Source organism: Zootoca vivipara, chromosome 15 (assembly GCF_963506605.1).
Source record: "Zootoca vivipara chromosome 15, rZooViv1.1, whole genome shotgun sequence".
Classification (NCBI taxonomy): Eukaryota; Metazoa; Chordata; class Lepidosauria; order Squamata; family Lacertidae; genus Zootoca; species Zootoca vivipara.
In genome coordinates, this window is record NC_083290.1 from 39,148,794 (window position 1) to 39,166,806 (window position 18,013).

General features: G+C 50.3%; 1 protein-coding gene across 4 annotated transcripts in view; it reads right to left on the minus strand.

Annotated features, from left to right (window-relative positions):
- Positions 1–3,619, minus strand: part of LOC118096815 (G protein-coupled receptor kinase 5) — a 74,673-nt gene extending 71,054 nt beyond the window's left edge. For 2 of the 4 annotated variants that reach the window (XM_060268408.1, XM_035139026.2), the window contains exon 1: positions 2,532–2,780. Coding sequence is in view for 2 of the 4 variants with exons in the window: in XM_035139023.2 (XP_034994914.1) it covers positions 2,787–2,838 (52 nt within the window). In the remaining 2 variants the exon portion in view is untranslated. The other 2 variants (XM_035139023.2, XM_035139024.2) reach the window with 2 other exon arrangements.
- Between the last annotated feature and the right edge of the window lie 14,394 nt (positions 3,620–18,013).

Consider the following 18,013-nt stretch of genomic DNA (forward strand, 5'->3'; position numbering starts at 1 on the left):
TCAACTCCCATTAGCCTCACCCAGAATGATCAGGGTCAAAGAAGATGGGAGTTGTAGTCTAACAACATCTGGAGGGCTAAAGTGCCCACACACACATAGACAATACGGGACTGGATGGCTCAGTGGCCTGGCCTGGCACAAGTCTGCTTCCGTCATTCCCTGTTCACACATCTAACTCAGGGCAGGACCCCATGGGAGAGGATACCACTTCCAATCGCTTCACATGCTGCCAACATACCTCCCACCTGGATTAAATTTTGGCTTTCCAGGAAAAGTGCCCTTCAAACCTGGAAAAAATGTGTTCCTTGTTTCAGAAACACTGTAACCAGACAGAACTTATGGCTCTGACTCCCAACAAAATTAGTCATTCTAAGAGGCCTGAAGCCCAATTACAAAACCTTTAGGAATTCTGGAACTGCTTTATATTCTGTTTTATAAAGGTTATGTAGGGACAACCAGTATTGCAGTAATGAGTTACATTTGCATCATATGCCCCATTCATTCCAATGGTCAATAAAATGTTCTCACTGTACCAGAGGGGTGTGCTTCCTCCGAATTGCCCTGAGCATGCCGAAAACAAACAATCCCGACAGACCCGCCACACATATCAACATGACCAATGCAGCAAGTTAGCTGAAGCATGGATACTCGGATCAAATCAACATGCTGGTGTTGCTGCATATTGGTGAAGATTAATACCAATGTTGAGAAGGTAAAGATAAAGCTTGCAGCACCTGTTTCCCTGTGATTTGCCGTAGGTTTTTTTCTTCTTGGAATAATCAAAGGGCTCTGCAAAGGGTACTCAGACTCTCTCTCCCAAAATGTCAAGATTTTAGAGAGCTGTGAGCATCAGGTAAAGCTTTCTGTCTAATTGCCATGGTAGTATTTAGCTTACTCATGTAAGTGGCAACGTAGTTCTGAGAGATATGTGAAATCTCCATCCCTAACCACCAAATGGCCATATATACAGAGAGAGAGATATATATACACAGTATTTACTGTGTTGGACACAATTTATCTGAGAAATTTAGAATTTATTTTCAATGCATTCATCAGCCCCAGTTTGAAGCAACTGAAACACACCTCATCTGTGTAAAGCATGTGCCCTGCCTATACCTAATGTCATTTAAATCCTGGCAGCATGCATGAACATAGGAAGCTGATGGATACTGAGTCAGGCCATTGATCTACCTGGCTCGGTATTATCTACATTGACTGGCAGTGACTCTCCATGCCTTCTGGCAGGGTTCTCTCCCACCTGGAGATGGCAGCAATTGCTTGAACCTGGGACCTTCTGCATGCAGAACAGATGCTCTATAACTGATCCAGGAATTGGTGCAGTGTGCTATGTGGACCCCAAAGTGAGATGCACTTCCTTGCTCTCATTTGCAAAAGGTGCCCAGTAAGGGCACCAATGATGATGATGATGATGATGATAGTGGTAGTAATAGTAATCAAAATATTAATCATAATAATAATGTGTGCTTTCAATGTCCAAAGCATTTTATAATAGTAGTAGTAGTAGTAATGATGGCGACGACAATGATGTATGCTTTCAATGTCTAAAGTCTTTACTTTGCCCATCCTTGCAAAGCATTATAATAAGATAAAGGTAAAGGTAAAGGGACCCCTGACCATTAGGTCCAGTCGTGACCGACTCTGGGGTTGCGCGCTCATCTCGCATTATTGGCCGAGGGAGCTGGCGTATAGCTTCCAGATCATGTGGCCAGCATGACAAAGCCGCTTCTGGCAAACCAGAGCAGCACATGGAAACGCCGATTACCGTCCCGCTGTAGCGGTTCCTATTTATCTACTTGCATTTTGACGTGCTTTCGAACTGTAGGTTGGCAGGAGCTGGGACCAAGAAACGGGAGCTCACCCCGTCACAGGGATTCGAACCGCCGACCTTCTGATCAGCAAGCCCTAGGCTCAGTGGTTTAGCCCACAGCGCCACCTGGGTCCCATATAATAAGATAGACTATGATTAAAAGTCCCAGTTTACAGATGGCTAAGAGTCTGCACTTTAGCCTAAGGCCTACACACAGGACCTTGGCTGCAGAGGGATTTGAACCCTCAGGCAAATTCAAAATTGTGTCTATCCCCATTAATAATAATAATAAACCTAACGGGTGGGCACAGGAATATAAAACAGAGTCCACCTCCCCTTTTAAAGACTGCTAAATTGCCATAATGGTCACAGCATTTAGGCTATGATTCTGCACACACTTTTTGGGAATAAGCCCCACTGAACTCCAAGAAGCCTGGTTCTAAAGAAGTATGCTTAGGGTTATACTGCTAATTTAAGATCTCACTTCCACAAAGAAGGCAGTGGCTCCTTTCTCTGGCCATTTTCATTTGGGAAGCAAAATCATTCTTACTGGTCCACCATTCCGGACCTGTTCCCTGCAGAAGGACCCTGGGCTCCCCTCCTTCCACTTGTTGGCCTAGGCCAGAGTTCAAATCCCTCTTCAGCCATGTAGCTCCACAGGGTGCCATTGGACCAGCAGTTCCCACCTCTGGGCACGACCTACCTGCACCGACACAAAGTTACACCCACGGGCGGCGCACACTCTTTCTCTGGGCGCTCCAGGGAAACCAAGGAAACCCCCATCGTCACACAGGAACGGCCGGAGGCAAGAGCCCAACTTTCTTTCTGCTAAAACCATTATGCCAGTTCTGGGTTGGGGGAAGAGAGAGAGAGAAGCGGGGGGAGAAACGAGCCGCCTCCCCGCTCGCCCAGGAGCAAGACACAGCTTGTAATCACACGCCCCCCCCCAATCTCTTACCTTCTCTGGCTTTGAGCAAGACTGTGTTGGCCACAATATTCTCCAGCTCCATAATGCTCCAGCTTGAGTGATGCTGCGGCAGGGTCGAGAGGAAAACGAGGGAGAAGAAGGGGCAGCTGTTTTCTTCGAGATCCTCTGCAAGGTGATTTTCCCCGCCTCCTTGTTGTTGTTTTTTCCTTTTAAAAAGAGGCCGCCAGCATCCGAGTCCTCAAGGCAGCATAGTCATTCATATACATTCCTTTTGCTTCCGAGGCGAAATCGAACAGATGATTAAAAAAAAAGAGTGGAGAGAAAATGGGGAAGGGGGAGGGTGAAGGAGTGGGCAAAGGCTGGACGAAAAGGAGCAAAGCCTTTCCCCCCGCTAGGAGCAACAGCCGCAATGCAATGCGATCCAGGGATCCCTTCCCTCGCGCACCGCCCCTCCTCCCCTTGGAAGGAGGCTTTCCGGCGCCGGTAAAAACCCTCTCGGGGTAGGGCTGGGGAGGGGGGGGGTCAGCAGCGCTGAGGAAAAGCCCCTTCACCCCCCTCCCCAGCACACCATGCCCAGATGGGGGGGGAGGGGGAAAAGAAAAAAGAAGACGAAGAGACCCTAAGTCCAGCCCTTGTGATGTGGAGGCGCAGCTTAGAGGCTCGGTACGTTGATTCCCCCGCAAGCAGGATTTATTTTTGTTTAAGGGGATAAGGAATCCGGGGCCTCCACGCAAGAATCTGGCGGTGCGGCGGGGGGAGACGGCGAGCAAGAGCGCAGGAATCTTTCCACCCCCCCAGCGGCAGCAGGAAATAGCATGGACGGGAGCGCGACTGTAGCAATCTGAAACTGGCTACAAAACGTTCCACGAGGGCGGGGCTCCGAGCTAGTGACGTCACTCCCCGGGGGCGGGGCAGCGATGTGTCAACGTTCTAGACTTATGTAACCTCCTTTACCCACCTTCTTCCAAAAGAGAGAGAGAGAGCGCGTGCAAAAGTTTTGCGCTCCAGTGCATCCTGGGAAATGTAGTTCGCCGTCGTTAGGTTGCGCCCAGAGAGCGTCCCGCACAAAGAACAGGCAGGCAATCGCCGGCGAAAGGCTCTCCCTTCGAGGTCACACTAGTCAGGTGCGGGTTGCGGGGAAGGAGAAGCTCGGCACACACACAAACACACACGGGTCTCAACTGCAGGCCCCTCTCTGTCTGGTCGTCAAGAGACTCCCCAGGACACACCCTGCCTCACCAGCGCTGATCTTCACCCTCCTCGTGCTCTTGTCTAGCTGAACATGTCTTTGAAACATAATGCCTCTTGCTTGCTTGCCTGGATGGAGGGTGGAAGGAGATGGAGATGTAGTTACAGGTGGGTCTGGAGGACTGGAGGCAGGGGTTGGTGTGGTAGTGCCTCATTGGCCCCAATGGATCAACCTTCACCGTGTATTCTGTTCTGATATATCACAACAATTACATTATTTCGACAGTGTATCTGAAGAAGTGTGCATGCACACGAAAGCTCATACCAAAATAAAAACTTAGTTGGTCTTTAAGGTGCTACTGAAGGAATTTTTTTCTATTTTGCTTCGACTCAGACCAACACGGCTACCTACCTGTAATTATTTCAAGAGGTTTACTTGTCAACTGGAAGGCTTGTGAACTGTGAGATTATTGGTTTTAACCCAGTTTACAACAACCTGCAGAAGGGCCAGAGGTTCTCCTAGACCAGTATTGTCAGTATTGTATTGATTTTCCTTTTATTCTCTGCCGTCCATTGTAAAGGTCTTTGCACTAAAATTGACTAACTAGTCTTCTTATCACCCACATTTTCCAATCAGATGCTTCTCCTTTGCAGGGCATGATGAAGATGGTACTTATTTTGTCATTGGCTTGTGGTACTCAGATATATTGTTCCCAGATGTGGAGGCTCATTTACATCTCTGAAGGCTAACAGTTGCTCATTGAACTCTCCTTTCAGTGTATCTGAAGAAGTGTGTATGCACACGAAAACTCATACCAATGACAAACTTAGTTGGTCTTTAAGATGCTACTGGAAGGAATTTTTTTATTTTGTTTCTCCTTTTTTAATTCAGGTACCGTAAGTAGCTGTGTTGGTATCGGAAGAAGTGTGCATGCACACAAAAGCTTATACCCAGAACAAACTTAGTTGGTCTCTAAAGTGCTACTGCACAATTTTTTAAAAAAATCTCCTTTTTTAATGTATAAGACTTAACTTTTGCTAAAGCCACCTAAGTTAATAGCTGCTACTTAGCTTAGCTTATTAAATTCACTGCCCCCCCCCCAAGACTACTTCTGTATTGCCTGGAGAAAGCCATTCTCTTGTGCTGAAGCTATTGGCAATAAGTGTCAGTGGATAAGTCAAGCACTGGAAGAACATCACTTTTAATATCCTGCGGTGTTTTTTTTCTCCGAATATATGGAGCTACTAGGTAAAATCTCACACAGTACAATCCAGTTCAAGTTGAGCTATTTTAAGTTCCCTTGATTTCACTGCTTATAATTCTACCCTTACAACCAGTGAGAGAATTAATAACTTGACATAGGTTGCGTCCCTGGCATGTAAGCTTTGCAAACCTGGAGCTCTAAGCTAGTTGGCCTAATAGAAGAGTGTGAATGTATCACTCAAAATTTTTAAATTATACATCTACCATGGAGAAAAGTAATTACCGGTCCAGACTGGCAGGGTATGCAGATGCCTTCCCCCCACCCCCCTGCATCACCTATTCAAGTAGTGCTACTTCTGAAATGTGAAAATGGCATAGTCCAGGGTCATTAAGAGATTCCAGCAACACCGAACAGTTACTCCAAGTTGTGACAACCTTACAAAAATCCGGTCAGAGTTCCTGTGCACAATCACATTAGTTTCTTATCTTTTTTTTTTTATTGCGGCAAAGCTCATTCCCCATTGCTCCCTTTATCCAGGAATAAAAAGGCCCAAGAACAAAACGCCTTAGATGGATTAGAGCAGGGGTCAACAAAAATTTTCAGCAGGGGGCCGGTCCACTGTCCCTCAGACCTTGTGGGGGGCCGGACTATATTTTGAAAAAAATAAATAAATGAACGAATTTCTATGCCCCACAAATAACCCAGAGATGCATTTTAAATAAAAGGACGCATTCTACTCATGTAAAATCATGCTGATTCCCCGACTGTCCGGGGGCCGGATTGAGAAGGCGATTGGGCCGCATCTGTCCCCCGGGCCTTACTTCGGGGACCTCTGGATTAGAGGAAGTGCCGCTAGTTTATGGGTGCAAATTCGCTGATCTGCAACGCCCATAACTAACTTGCGTCAAACTTTCTCCCTACAATTTGTGTGGTGTGGATTCCTTGTAAGAAAACCTGGCATTCCACTTGGGTCCTGCAGCCTGAAAAATTTGCCATCTCTGCGCTCTGCCCCTGTGGTCATAAGCAACTGTTAAGGAAGGTGCAACTTCCTGTGCTTGTGGGTGTGGTGCTTGCCTGCCCTAAGTCAGGCCTTGGCTTGTGCACATACAGACTGCCTGGAATGGCTGCCATTCGCTTCCATTTGTGATAGGTGTAAATAAGCAGCAGCCGACAGAGAAGTGCCCAGGACAAAACTAGGTGTGTTTGTGATTAATGTGTCTGATCTTCCTTGTGTCACATTAGATGCAGGACTCCACTCCTTGCGCCTTTTTGCCAGTCTTTCTACATGTTTCTGTACACCCTGTTCCATCTCCCTCTTTAAGAAGATTGCCCCAGTTCAGACACTAGTGGTCTCAGCACTGCCCATGCTAAGGCCAGCTTAGCTTGAACAATGTACTGGGCATTCTATGGCTCTGGAGGATCTTGGATACGTTTTCTGCATTGTGGCTTCTTTCACACGCCTGAACAATTGCTGGACATGGATCACTCAGCCCTCCAATGGGTTGAAGCCAATACTAGCCGCACTCAGAGAAGACTCGCTGAAATTAATAGGCATTGCTAACTTAGGTCCATTAATTTCATTGGGGTTATTCTGAGTATAGGAAACAACCCATAGCTTGGCACAATAGTAGGAGGTTCATTTGTTTTGTACGTGGGTCATGGCTGCATTGCTTGTGGTCAAAAATATTTGCAAAGATCCAGCCACTCCCCAAAGTTGGTTGGAGCAGACCTTTGGGGGTGAAGTCAAACAGTTGAAAGGTTGCAGCAGCTGCTCTGACTGTAGAGACCGACATAGAAGAGTTCTTGGTGCACAGCAATCAAATCGTGTTTGCAGATACTAAGAAGGTAATGTATATGAATCACAGTGCATAAAAGCCAGAATTAAGAGTGATTATTTTAAGAGCAGTAACATAAAGAATAGGAAAAAACCAACACTCAAGCATATGGCAAAAAGGCAATAAAATTATCATGAAAGCAAGGCACCCCTTGGCACTTTTGCACAGATCCTTGCAGTAGCTAGACTAGAGCAAGAGGAAAAACTCTAAGTCACAGAAATGTCAGTATATTTTTCTCTGGGGTGGTTTTTTAGGGTAAGCCTAATAAAATAAAAAGAAGAAAAATTTCCAGGTCCACAGTTGGGCAATACATTTATTGGGAGCCAATGAAATGTCACAGAAGTGTGGCAAGCTTTCAGGTTCTCAAGAATTCTTTGCCAAGTAAGATGATACACAAAGCAGGAAGTGGGGCAGGGAGTTGAGGTAAAAGTGGGAGTTCAAGAACTAGTTCTGTTTTTTAACTGTCTCTCAAAGTTCGTTTTTTTTATTTTTGAGACCTTCCATCTCAGGATTTCTGTAGATCTATCTTTGTGGGTAATAAGGAGTCTGACAATATCAACCATCAGTCATGGCCAATAGCATAGTCTCAGAACAGATAGCCACAAAGGCTTACATTAGCTTAAATTAACTGACTAGGCAATTCTGAAGTTCCAATTTTAATGCTGCCAAAAGGACCAGGAACACTTTGAACTTATACCAGAAATTGTGCTTTGTACATCAAGCCTATCCCTTGAGCTTAACATGTGCATTGGGCGTGACCAAAGAATGTGCAGAGACAACAATATTGGGAGTTTCTTATCGCTGGAGGTACAACAGCAGGGATCATTTTGTGTACAACTTAAGGGTTAATTTTGTGTTAGTCAACTAGCCAAGAGAGGAAGGGGTGTGGTGTTGCTTAGCAACCAGGCAGAGTGGCATGATCTTGGCTGAGATAGCATACTAGGTAGTTTTGAGTTTTTCCTCTATAGCAGCGGTAGGCAACCTAAGGCCCGGGGGCCGGATGCGGCCCAATCGCCTTCTCAATCCAGCCCGCGGACGGTCCAGGAATCAGCATTTTTTTACATGAGTAGAATGTGTCCTTTTATTTAAAATGCATCTCTGGGTTATTTGTGGGGCAGAAGAATTTGTTCATCCCCCCCCCCAAAAAAATATAGTCTAGCCCACCACATGGTCTGAGGGACGGTGGCCTGGCCCACGGCTGAAAAAGTTTGCTGACCCCCTGCTCTATAGGTTTGGTTGAACGTATCCATGCTACATGCAAGGTCTGAAGAAAGAAAGGCAAACCCTCTCTGTTCCTTTCTCCTCAAATTAGTATACAGTACAGTGGTACCTTGGGTTACAGACGCTTCAGATTACAGACTCCGCTAACCCAGAAATAGTACCTCGGGTTAAGAACTTTGCTTCAGGATGAGAACAGAAATCGTTTGGTGGCGGCACGGTGGCAGCTGGAGGCCCCATTAGTTAAAGTGCTACCTTAGGTTAAGAACAGTTTCAGGTTAAGAACAGACCTCTGGAATGAATTAAGTTCTTAACCCGAGGTACCACTGTACTGTTTTCCTCAGTAAAGTGTTATTAGGATTTCTTTTCTCTCCACCTGCACTATATAAGTAACTTCAAGTAACAACATTTAGAAAACAAGTTTTCCAGCTTTTTTGAACCCTGGCCTCCCAGGTCCTAGTCTGACACTCTAACCACACCACTAGGGGGCAGAATTATCGACTTTCCCAAGAGATTATCCTCTTAAGATTCACAAGTGACTGTAGCCCTCAAGCTGGAAAAGGTTTATTACCCCTCATCTTTAAAATAACTTCCGAGATACTTAAGATTAAGATACTTGGCAAACTGGTTGCTCATCTGTTGACCGCCTGAGTCTCTGGTGTTTCTTCCCAAAGATCGCAAGTTTGGTTTTTGAGCAGGTGATCTTTACACTTTCCTCTCTACTATATTCACCAAGCCTAGACAAATGCTTTTTTGAACCAACGCAGGCAAGAGAGAGAACCTGTGAGGGACAGGGGATATCGCGAAGTCCCTCCCCTCCTGAGTTCAAGCCCGTCCCCGAGCAAAGGGGAAAGCAGGGAGAGTTCCGATTCCAGTGGGGAAGCAGGAAGTCGTGTCCGAGGCTCAGGCAAGGTAGAGGAGCCAGGGTCCCAGGTGGGACAGGAAGGGGCAAGTAAGGGGGGAAGACCCATCCCCCCAACTCCAGAATTACGCAGGAAGAGGAGGGGCAAGAGGATGGGTCTGCCAAAGCTTTTGTGTTGGAGAAAGACGCGCCAAAAGCCATTAGGAGGTTCTGAAACCGACTGACAACATCGCTCCGTGTAAATAGCAATGACTTGAGCACTGTAAATACGCAGCACCAATAAAAGAATAAAATGCAGAGCTGCGTAGCGTCGTTACTCTGAAGTAGTCCTCTCCGGCCACTGTGACAGCAACCTCCTAATCATTTTTGGGCTACTTTGGAGTCGCCGGGATGAGCGTGTCAGAGGCGGAGAAGTGGCGGCAGATCGCTGAGCAAGCCCAGCTAGAACTGCAACAGCTGTCGCTGCAGGCGCAGGGAGAATTGAAGGCAGCTAAAGAGGAGACTAAGAAGGTCCAGGACGACCGGCTACAACTTGCGGAACAGGTGAGAGAGCTTCAGGAAAAAGAGCAGCATTTAAGGGCGGTGGCGGTAGACCTCCAAAACAAGCTGGATGCAGAGAAAAACAAGGCGGGAGGGGCACCCCAAGTCCAAGTGCTGCCAGGAAGGAGAGCCGGGACCCTAGTAAGCAAGTTCAATGGAGACCCGAAGGAGTTTCAGGGCTTTGAGACTGAGATTGTGTATGCTCTTGAGCTGCACCACGATGAGTTCCCTGATGATGAGCACAGAGTAGCGTTTATTGTGGAGCACCTTACAGGGGCGGCCAGGGAGTGGCTAAGACCGTTAATTGCAACAAGGAATCCTTGCATGAAGAATGTCAAACTATTTCTAGAAGGTTTGAAAACGATGTATTCGTCAGATAGTCATATGGACCAGACTAAGGAGGAACTTCATAATTTACGCCAAGGAAATATGACAGTTCGCGCGTATTGGGCGAAATTCACCATGCTGGTGCACAGATTGGGGTGGGATCTGCAGTCGGCCCCAATGCAAGCGGCGTTCTACTTGGGGTTGCATGAGGAGGTGAAGGATGAGCTCTCGAGAGGTCCAAAGCCCAGTAATATGGATCAACTGAGCAAAGCGGCTCTGGCGGTGGGGGTGAGGCAGGAATCCAGGTGGAGCGACAAGCAAGCAACGCGCGCAAAGCGGGCTTGGTTCCCACGGTCGCAAGAGAAGCCACTCCCTCAACAACCCTTTCAAGCCACGCCTGGGGCCAGTCAGGACCAGGAACCCATGCAGATTGATAGCGCGCGCGCGCGGGCTTTTCAAACCCCAGCGGCGCCAAGGCGAAAGGAAGGAAGGGGTGGGAATTGCTTTCTCTGCAACTCCCCCCAGCATCTCGTCAGAGACTGCCCACATCGCAGGGAGTGGCAAGGAAAGGCGGGAACGGTTGTGCCCTCCCCCACTGACGCAGCACCACAGCAGGGAAACGGGAAAGCCTGGCTGCAGGAGACAAGGGGCGGCAGCCAGGCACAGTCAGCAGACAACAGCCCCAGCCCACCCACCCGCACAGAGAGGAGCAGAGCCAGCCCACCCCTCCCAGAGCAGGAGTGGTTCTAGAAGTGACGCTCACGCTCCCAAATGGCTATCCCCTGACAGTCCTCGCCTTAATTGACAGTGGGGCGTCAGCGAACTTCTTCTCGAGGAACTTTGCAGAAGAGCACCAGATCCAGCTTCTGCAGCTGGATTTTCCTCTGCACGTGGCAACCATTGACGGCAGAGAGCTGCTGGGAGGGGCCATCACTCATCAAACCCCCCCCATGAGAATGACGGTTGGAAGGCACTCAGAGACACTGGCATTCAACGTCACCACCATCTCAGACCCCCCAATCGTTTTGGGCATGAGCTGGTTGGCGCGCCACGACCCCTCCATAAGTTGGCATCAGAGATGCATCACTTTTGGATCGGACTTTTGCCTGGAACATTGCAGGCAGCACCAACCAGGGGAGGGGCCTCCGATAGCCACGGTGGCCACCATGCACGTCAAAGGGGGTGAGGCGATACCCAAACCATACTGGGACCTGCAGGAGGTCTTCAGCGAAGCGGAGTCCGACCACCTGCCCCCACACAGGCCTTTTGACTGCCAGATCAACCTGGTGCCAGGGGCAACTATACCCCCAGCCAAGCTGTACGCCATGTCAGACCAGGAACTGGAGGATCTGCGCGCTTTCATCGACAAGAACCTCAAGCGGGGGTTCATCAGAGAAAGCAAGGCAGCAGGGGGCAGCCCGGTCTTCTGGGTGGACAAGAAGGACACGCAACAGCGCCGTCTTGTGGTGGATTTTAGACGGCTGAATTCGGTGACAGAGCCAGTGGCTTTCCCCATGCCCAGAGTGGATGATCTCCTGACAGCGGCACGCAGGGGCAAGATTTTCACCAAGCTAGACCTGAGGGGGGCGTACAACTTGATCAGGATCCGGGAGGGCGATGAGTGGAAAACCACGATGTTCACGCCTCTGGGCTCTTTTGAATATCTGGTGATGCCCTTCGGGTTGCAAGGGGGCTCAGCATGCTTCCAGGCCTTCATGCACCACGTCCTGGGGTCCCTACTCTTCAGGAAATGCTTGGTCTTTCTGGATGACATCCTTATTTACTCCAACGACCCAGTGCAGCACGTGAAGGACGTCAGGGAGGTGTTACAGCGCCTGACGGAGAACCACCTGTATGTGAAGCTGGAGAAGTGCAAGTTTCACACCAAGGAGGTGGACTTCCTGGGCTACAAGCTGTCAGACAAGGGGCTAGCGATGGACAAGGACAAGGTGCAGACCATCCTGGACTGGCACAGCCCCAGGACGCGCAAAGATGCCCAACGCCTACTAGGCTTTGCCAACTTCTACAGGAAGTTCATCAAGAACTTCTCTCGAGTTACGGCTCCCATCACTGACTGCCTGAGAGGCAAGCAGAAGTTCAGGTGGACACCAGAGGCGCAAGCAGCGTTCGAAAGCCTCAAGAGGGTGTTCGCCTCAGACCAGAACCTGTTCCACGTGGTTCAGGACGCGCCCCTACGCATTGAGACAGATGCCTCGGATAAGGCTGTGGGCGCCATTTTGTTGCAACTGGACGCCAACAGAGAGTGGAGACCCTGTGCCTTCTTCTCCAGGAAGTTGACCCAGCCCGAGCGAAACTACACAGTTTTTGATCGGGAACTTCTTGCGATCCACGCGGCGTTCCAGCACTGGAGACACTTCCTGGTGGGCGCCAAGCACCCCATCCAGGTGTGCACAGACCACAAGAACCTGGAGTTCTGGAGAACTGCCAGGGTGCTCAACCAGCGGCAGATACGGTGGGCAGAGTTCTTCTCGAACTTCAACTTCTCCATACATTACATCCCGGGAGAGCAGAATGTCAGGGCGGATGCCCTCTCCCGCAAGCCAGAGTACATGGAGGAGGAGGCGCCACCAGCCCCAAGGCACATTTTCCCCCCGTCGGCATGGTCCTGCGGAGCAGCAGTGGTGAGCGAGGCAGAACTCACAGCACTGACGGCAGCGGATGAATTTGCCAACCGCATCTTCAGAGAACTGAGAGGGGGGAGGGAGCAGGCAAAAGACTTTGCAGAACGCAGAGGGCTGCTTTTCTACAAGGGTGCGCTGTACCTACCCACCAACCAGCTTCGACGTACGGTCCTCAAGCAGATGCACGACAACCCAACAGCGGGGCATTTTGGAAGGGACAAGACCACTCACCTAGTCATGAGACACTTCTGGTGGCCAGGGGTGAGGGAAGATGTTCGAGACTATGTAAGGGGCTGTAACACCTGCCAGCGGGCGAAGGTGGTCAGAGCAGCGCCACCAGGGTTGCTGGAGCCCTTAGCCACACCACACAGGCCGTGGGAAGTGGTGTCCATGGACTTCATCACAGATCTGCCTTCGTCCAGGGGTAAGACTGCAGTGTTGGTGGTGGTGGACCTCATGTCCAAAATGTGTCACTTTATACCGTGTGCCAGGGCAGTCTCGGCAGAAGAGACAGCCAAACTGTTTGTTGATCACGTTTTCAGACTGCATGGATTACCTTTAAGGGTTATTTCGGATCGTGGCCGCCAATTTGTTTCCAGGTTCTGGCGGCGGCTCATGAACCTCCTGCAGGTGGAGGTCAGCTTGTCGACGGCTAGACACCCGCAGACCAACGGACAAGCGGAGAGGGTCAACGCCATTCTGCAGCAGTACCTGAGATGCTACGTCAGCCAGCGGCAAACGGACTGGGTGGATCGCCTGCCACTAGCAGAATTTGCCTACAACAATGCAGTGCACGTCTCCACAGGGGTGTCGCCCTTTAAGGCCAATTACGGGCGCGACCTCAGATCTTTCCCAGAAAGGGAGGGGGAGGAGGAGGAGGAGGGCCCACAGGCTGAGGATTGGGCAGAGGAACTGGAGACGGTGCACCAGCAGCTCAGAGAACACTTGGAGAGGGCCAAGGAAGCGTACAAAAAGGGGGCAGATCGCCACAGGCGACAAGGGGAGGTCATCAGGGTGGGGGACAAGGTGTGGTTGTCCTCGGAGGGCCTTCCCACCAGGGGGAGGTGCAAAAAGCTGGCACCCAAATGGCTGGGCCCCTTCACGGTCACGCAACAGGTCAACCCGGTGGCATACAGGCTGGCACTGCCAGAGGACATGAGGGTGCATCCAGTGTTTCATAGATCGCTGCTGTCGCCGTACAGGGAAAGCAGCAGGCTCCGAGACAGCGAACAAACCCCCGAGGGAGGGGGGGAGAGGGAAGGCACGGAGCAACTCAATGAGGCCACGGCCATCCTGGATTCAAGGTGGGGGGTGGGGGGCCTGGAGTACCTCATGGCATGGGAGGATGCTCCACCGTCCCAGAATGAATGGGTCCCCGCCACTCAGATACAGGAGGAATTCTTGGTGGAAGAATTTCACGCCCTCTTTCCCCACAGACCCAAGCCCTGGCACAGGGAAAGGGAGGGGGAGGAGGAGGAGGCACGGGAGAGCAGCTCCCCATGGCGCTGGGAAGCGGAGTTTGAGGAACCAGAGGATGAGGTATGGGTGTCGCCAAGATCCACCCAGTCAGAGGAAGGAGCAGATTGGCAAAACATTTTTACCCCCACCAGCTCTGACGCCACGGACTTTTTGGGATTCCCGTCCTCCCAGGCGGAAGGGGGGGGCTCGCAGGACTGGGGGGAGGTGTTCACACCAACGGGCTCGGAGAGCACCGAGTTTTTAGGCTTCCAGTCGTCACCGACACATGGAGGGGGCCTGGGGAGGGGTGAAGGAGAGCTTGGGAGGGGGGTGGATGTGAGGGACAGGGGATATCGCGAAGTCCCTCCCCTCCTGAGTTCAAGCCCGTCCCCGAGCAAAGGGGAAAGCAGGGAGAGTTCCGATTCCAGTGGGGAAGCAGGAAGTCGTGTCCGAGGCTCAGGCAAGGTAGAGGAGCCAGGGTCCCAGGTGGGACAGGAAGGGGCAAGTAAGGGGGGAAGACCCATCCCCCCAACTCCAGAATTACGCAGGAAGAGGAGGGGCAAGAGGATGGGTCTGCCAAAGCTTTTGTGTTGGAGAAAGACGCGCCAAAAGCCATTAGGAGGTTCTGAAACCGACTGACAACATCGCTCCGTGTAAATAGCAATGACTTGAGCACTGTAAATACGCAGCACCAATAAAAGAATAAAATGCAGAGCTGCGTAGCGTCGTTACTCTGAAGTAGTCCTCTCCGGCCACTGTGACAGAACCATATCAAATGTTTATAAAAGAATAGAAGCTCCGTGGGGACAGATTCCTTAGTATTTCTATACCCAATCTCTCTGCCATTAGGAAACTCAAAGCTGCATACTTTGGGTCCACAAGCAGTCTCCCATCCTGTCACTGACCAGACCAAAATCTGCTTAGCTTCAATACTATATACCGTGTTTCCCACATTTTAAGACACCGTCTTATATTAATTTTACTCAAGAAAATAAGCCTATGGCTTATTTTCGGGGTGGTGGTGGTGTCTTTTTATTATTATTACTGTAAGTACCTCCTTACGACTAGTAAGAACTGTACACTGCTTTAAGAAAGCAGCGCTACAAATGAAGGCAGGAAAGAGGAAAGGCTTTTCTCCCGCCCTGCTTTCTCCCTCCTTGGCTCCCCTCCTTCCCTTTCAGGCGCGCTGACCCAGACACGAGAAACCCACTCACACAAGCCGACCGCAGCAACAAGCTGAGCCAGGCGGCGAGCGGAGCAGCGCCTTGCCTTGGACTGCATCCACCGCCTCCTCCTGGCGCCGTTAATGCTGTCACCACCACGGTTGCCCCTGCCATTTTTCTGCTGGAAAGGGGTCTGCGGGAACCAGGGCAAACCAACATGCAAGTGTCGAGCTCTTTTGCCCGGCTCTGCCCTTTACTTCCCGCTTCCTCCCGCTGCCGCTCTGCCTTGGGCCATGCGGCCCCAGAACGTTTCGGCGGCGCGGCTCCTGCCGCCGCCTGTCACCCGCCGCCGCTCTCCTTCGGGCCATGCAGCCCCAGAACGTTTCGGCGGCACGGCTCCTCCCGCCGCCTGTCACCCGCCGTCGCTCTCCTTCGGGCCATGCGGCCCCAGAACGTTTCGGCGGCGCGGCTCCTCCCGCCGCCTGTCACCCGCCGCCGCTCTCCTTCGGGCCATGTGGCCCCAGAACGTTTCGGCGGCGCGGCTCCTGCCGCTGCCTGTCACCCGCCGCCGCTCTGCTTCGGGCCATACCACAACATTGCGGCGGCGCGGAAGGGGCCAGCAGGGCTCCCGACGCCGAGGGGTTTTCCCGTCCGGGCGCTCGGGCCAAGTGGAAAAAAAGTCCTGGGAAGAGCGGGAAGGCTCCCAGCGTGGCTCGCCTGGTGACGCGCTCAATTCATGCACCCCCTCCCAACTGGTTTCAAGCCTCTCGAGGCTCTAAAGGAAAGCAAGAAGGTACGTCTTATTTTCGGGGTATGTCTTATATTTCACGAATGCATAAAAACCCTGCCATGGCTTACTTTATGACTACGTATTAAAAAAGGGGAAACACGGTAGATGATTGAGGTGGAATGTTCTGGCAACTTCCAGATTAGATTAGTGAAATGTGCTCTATGTGGGTCTTCCTTAAGGTCAGTTGTCCCCCCTCCCCACACTGCCCAGAGAACACTTAAAAATGGTGTCTTGATTAATTGCCTGTTGAAGCAATTGTGAGGGGCAGATGGGGCTCATCAACTTGGGAAGGCAGCCCATGTAGAAGGAAAACACGGTTCCTAAACCTCCACTGCCTTGCAGGACATCTTCAGAAGGAAAATCAAAGGGGTGAACCCTACACATTGGTTGGATGGTGCCTTGTACTCCTCCTTCCAGCCACTCCTGCAGCCATGGTGGTGCCAAACATATTGCTCTGCTTTCCTTTGGACCACATCTGTGAGGCCAAGAGGAGGGGTCTTGTTTGGGCAGCCTAGGACCTCCATACACACTACCCAGGCTTGTGTCATGGAAGGTCACGTTGGTGCTGCTAATGGAATCAATGGTTTGACTTCACCCTTGGAGGCACACTCCATTGTCTCTTGAGACAGGTGCCAACAAACAAAAAGGGTAGCAATTGTAATCCACATGGATGCTGCACGATTTTTTGTGTTTTTATTGCTTATTTTGTATATGCTGTCTTAGCATTCAAATGTCATAGACTCCGGAGACACAATGTGGTCCACTAGAATGATGCTTGGGAACCCTGCCTTAGGCTCTTCCCAGAATCTGTAGCCTGTGCAGAACACAGCAGCTAGGTTGTTGGCTGGGCTTTTCCAACACCATGCTGAGAGAGCAGCATGGGCTGCTCTGAGCATGTTTTGCGTCTAGCATTTAAAGCCCCAAACAACTTGGGCCCAGGATAGCTAAGGGGCTGCCTTGCCCTATGCCTGCCTGCCCAGCAACTGTGCTCCTCAGATGGGGCACAGCCAAGAATACTGCATGCCCCAAGAAATCAGGCTCTTAGTGTTGCAGCTCCAGCCCTCTCAAATTCAACGACCAGCTGAAATTAGACAGGCTCTTTGTGCCATGATGCTTAGACAATACTGAAGAGGGTTTGGTTTTCAGAAGGCTTTCCCAGAGATATGACCCAATAATTTCTGAAATACTAACTGCACATTTGTAGGAATGGTTCTTAGTTTGTAGAAAGGGTTGTGGGAATTTTCCACAGTTGTGGGAATTTTCTATCTTGTTGATGACCTCAGGCTGCGAAGCTATTTATAAATTAGTTAAATAAACAAGGATAAGTATGAAATGAAGTATCTTTCGTAAGCCACTTTGGGAGCACACAGGCGGCACATAATTGCGAAGTGGGAAAGAACAAGCATCACCTACTGATGATGTTCCTCTTCTAACAAGTCTTTTAAGGAGAGGTCTTTTTCCAGTCTGCATCTGTACTAGAACCACTTTTAGATGGAACGCTTTGTTTCCAAATGATTAGACTCTTATTGCAATGAGGTACAGATTGCATTTTTGTTGGCGTTTTGAGCTGCTTCGAGTACATTCGTATGGAAAAGCAGTGTACAAAAGGTAAATAATAATAATATATCCCCCCTTAGGTAGCAAAAATTGTGCACAGGGAGAGAACAAGGACATGCTTCTTGGGACACCCTCCTGTTACCTGGCCTGTGAGCCTGTCACATGTTTTGAAGGCAACTTCTAAAGCGGGAAGCCTGTTGTAAAGCATTAGGCACCCTATGTGGTTTAGCGTTTGGTTGCTTGCTGCTACATTTATCCTTAAAGCATGTGAGATGCTCACAGTGGGGCAATGGGAGGCTGGCCCAGGAAGAGTGACCCCACTTTCCCCCTCTGAATGATTATAATTGCATATTGGAGAACACAGCCCAGAAGGGCTCTTGTAGATATGCTCTGTATGATGCACATAGAGGAATAGAAGGCATTTATCTATCTCAACCAACACTCCACAAAGATCAATGCCAATACCAATCAC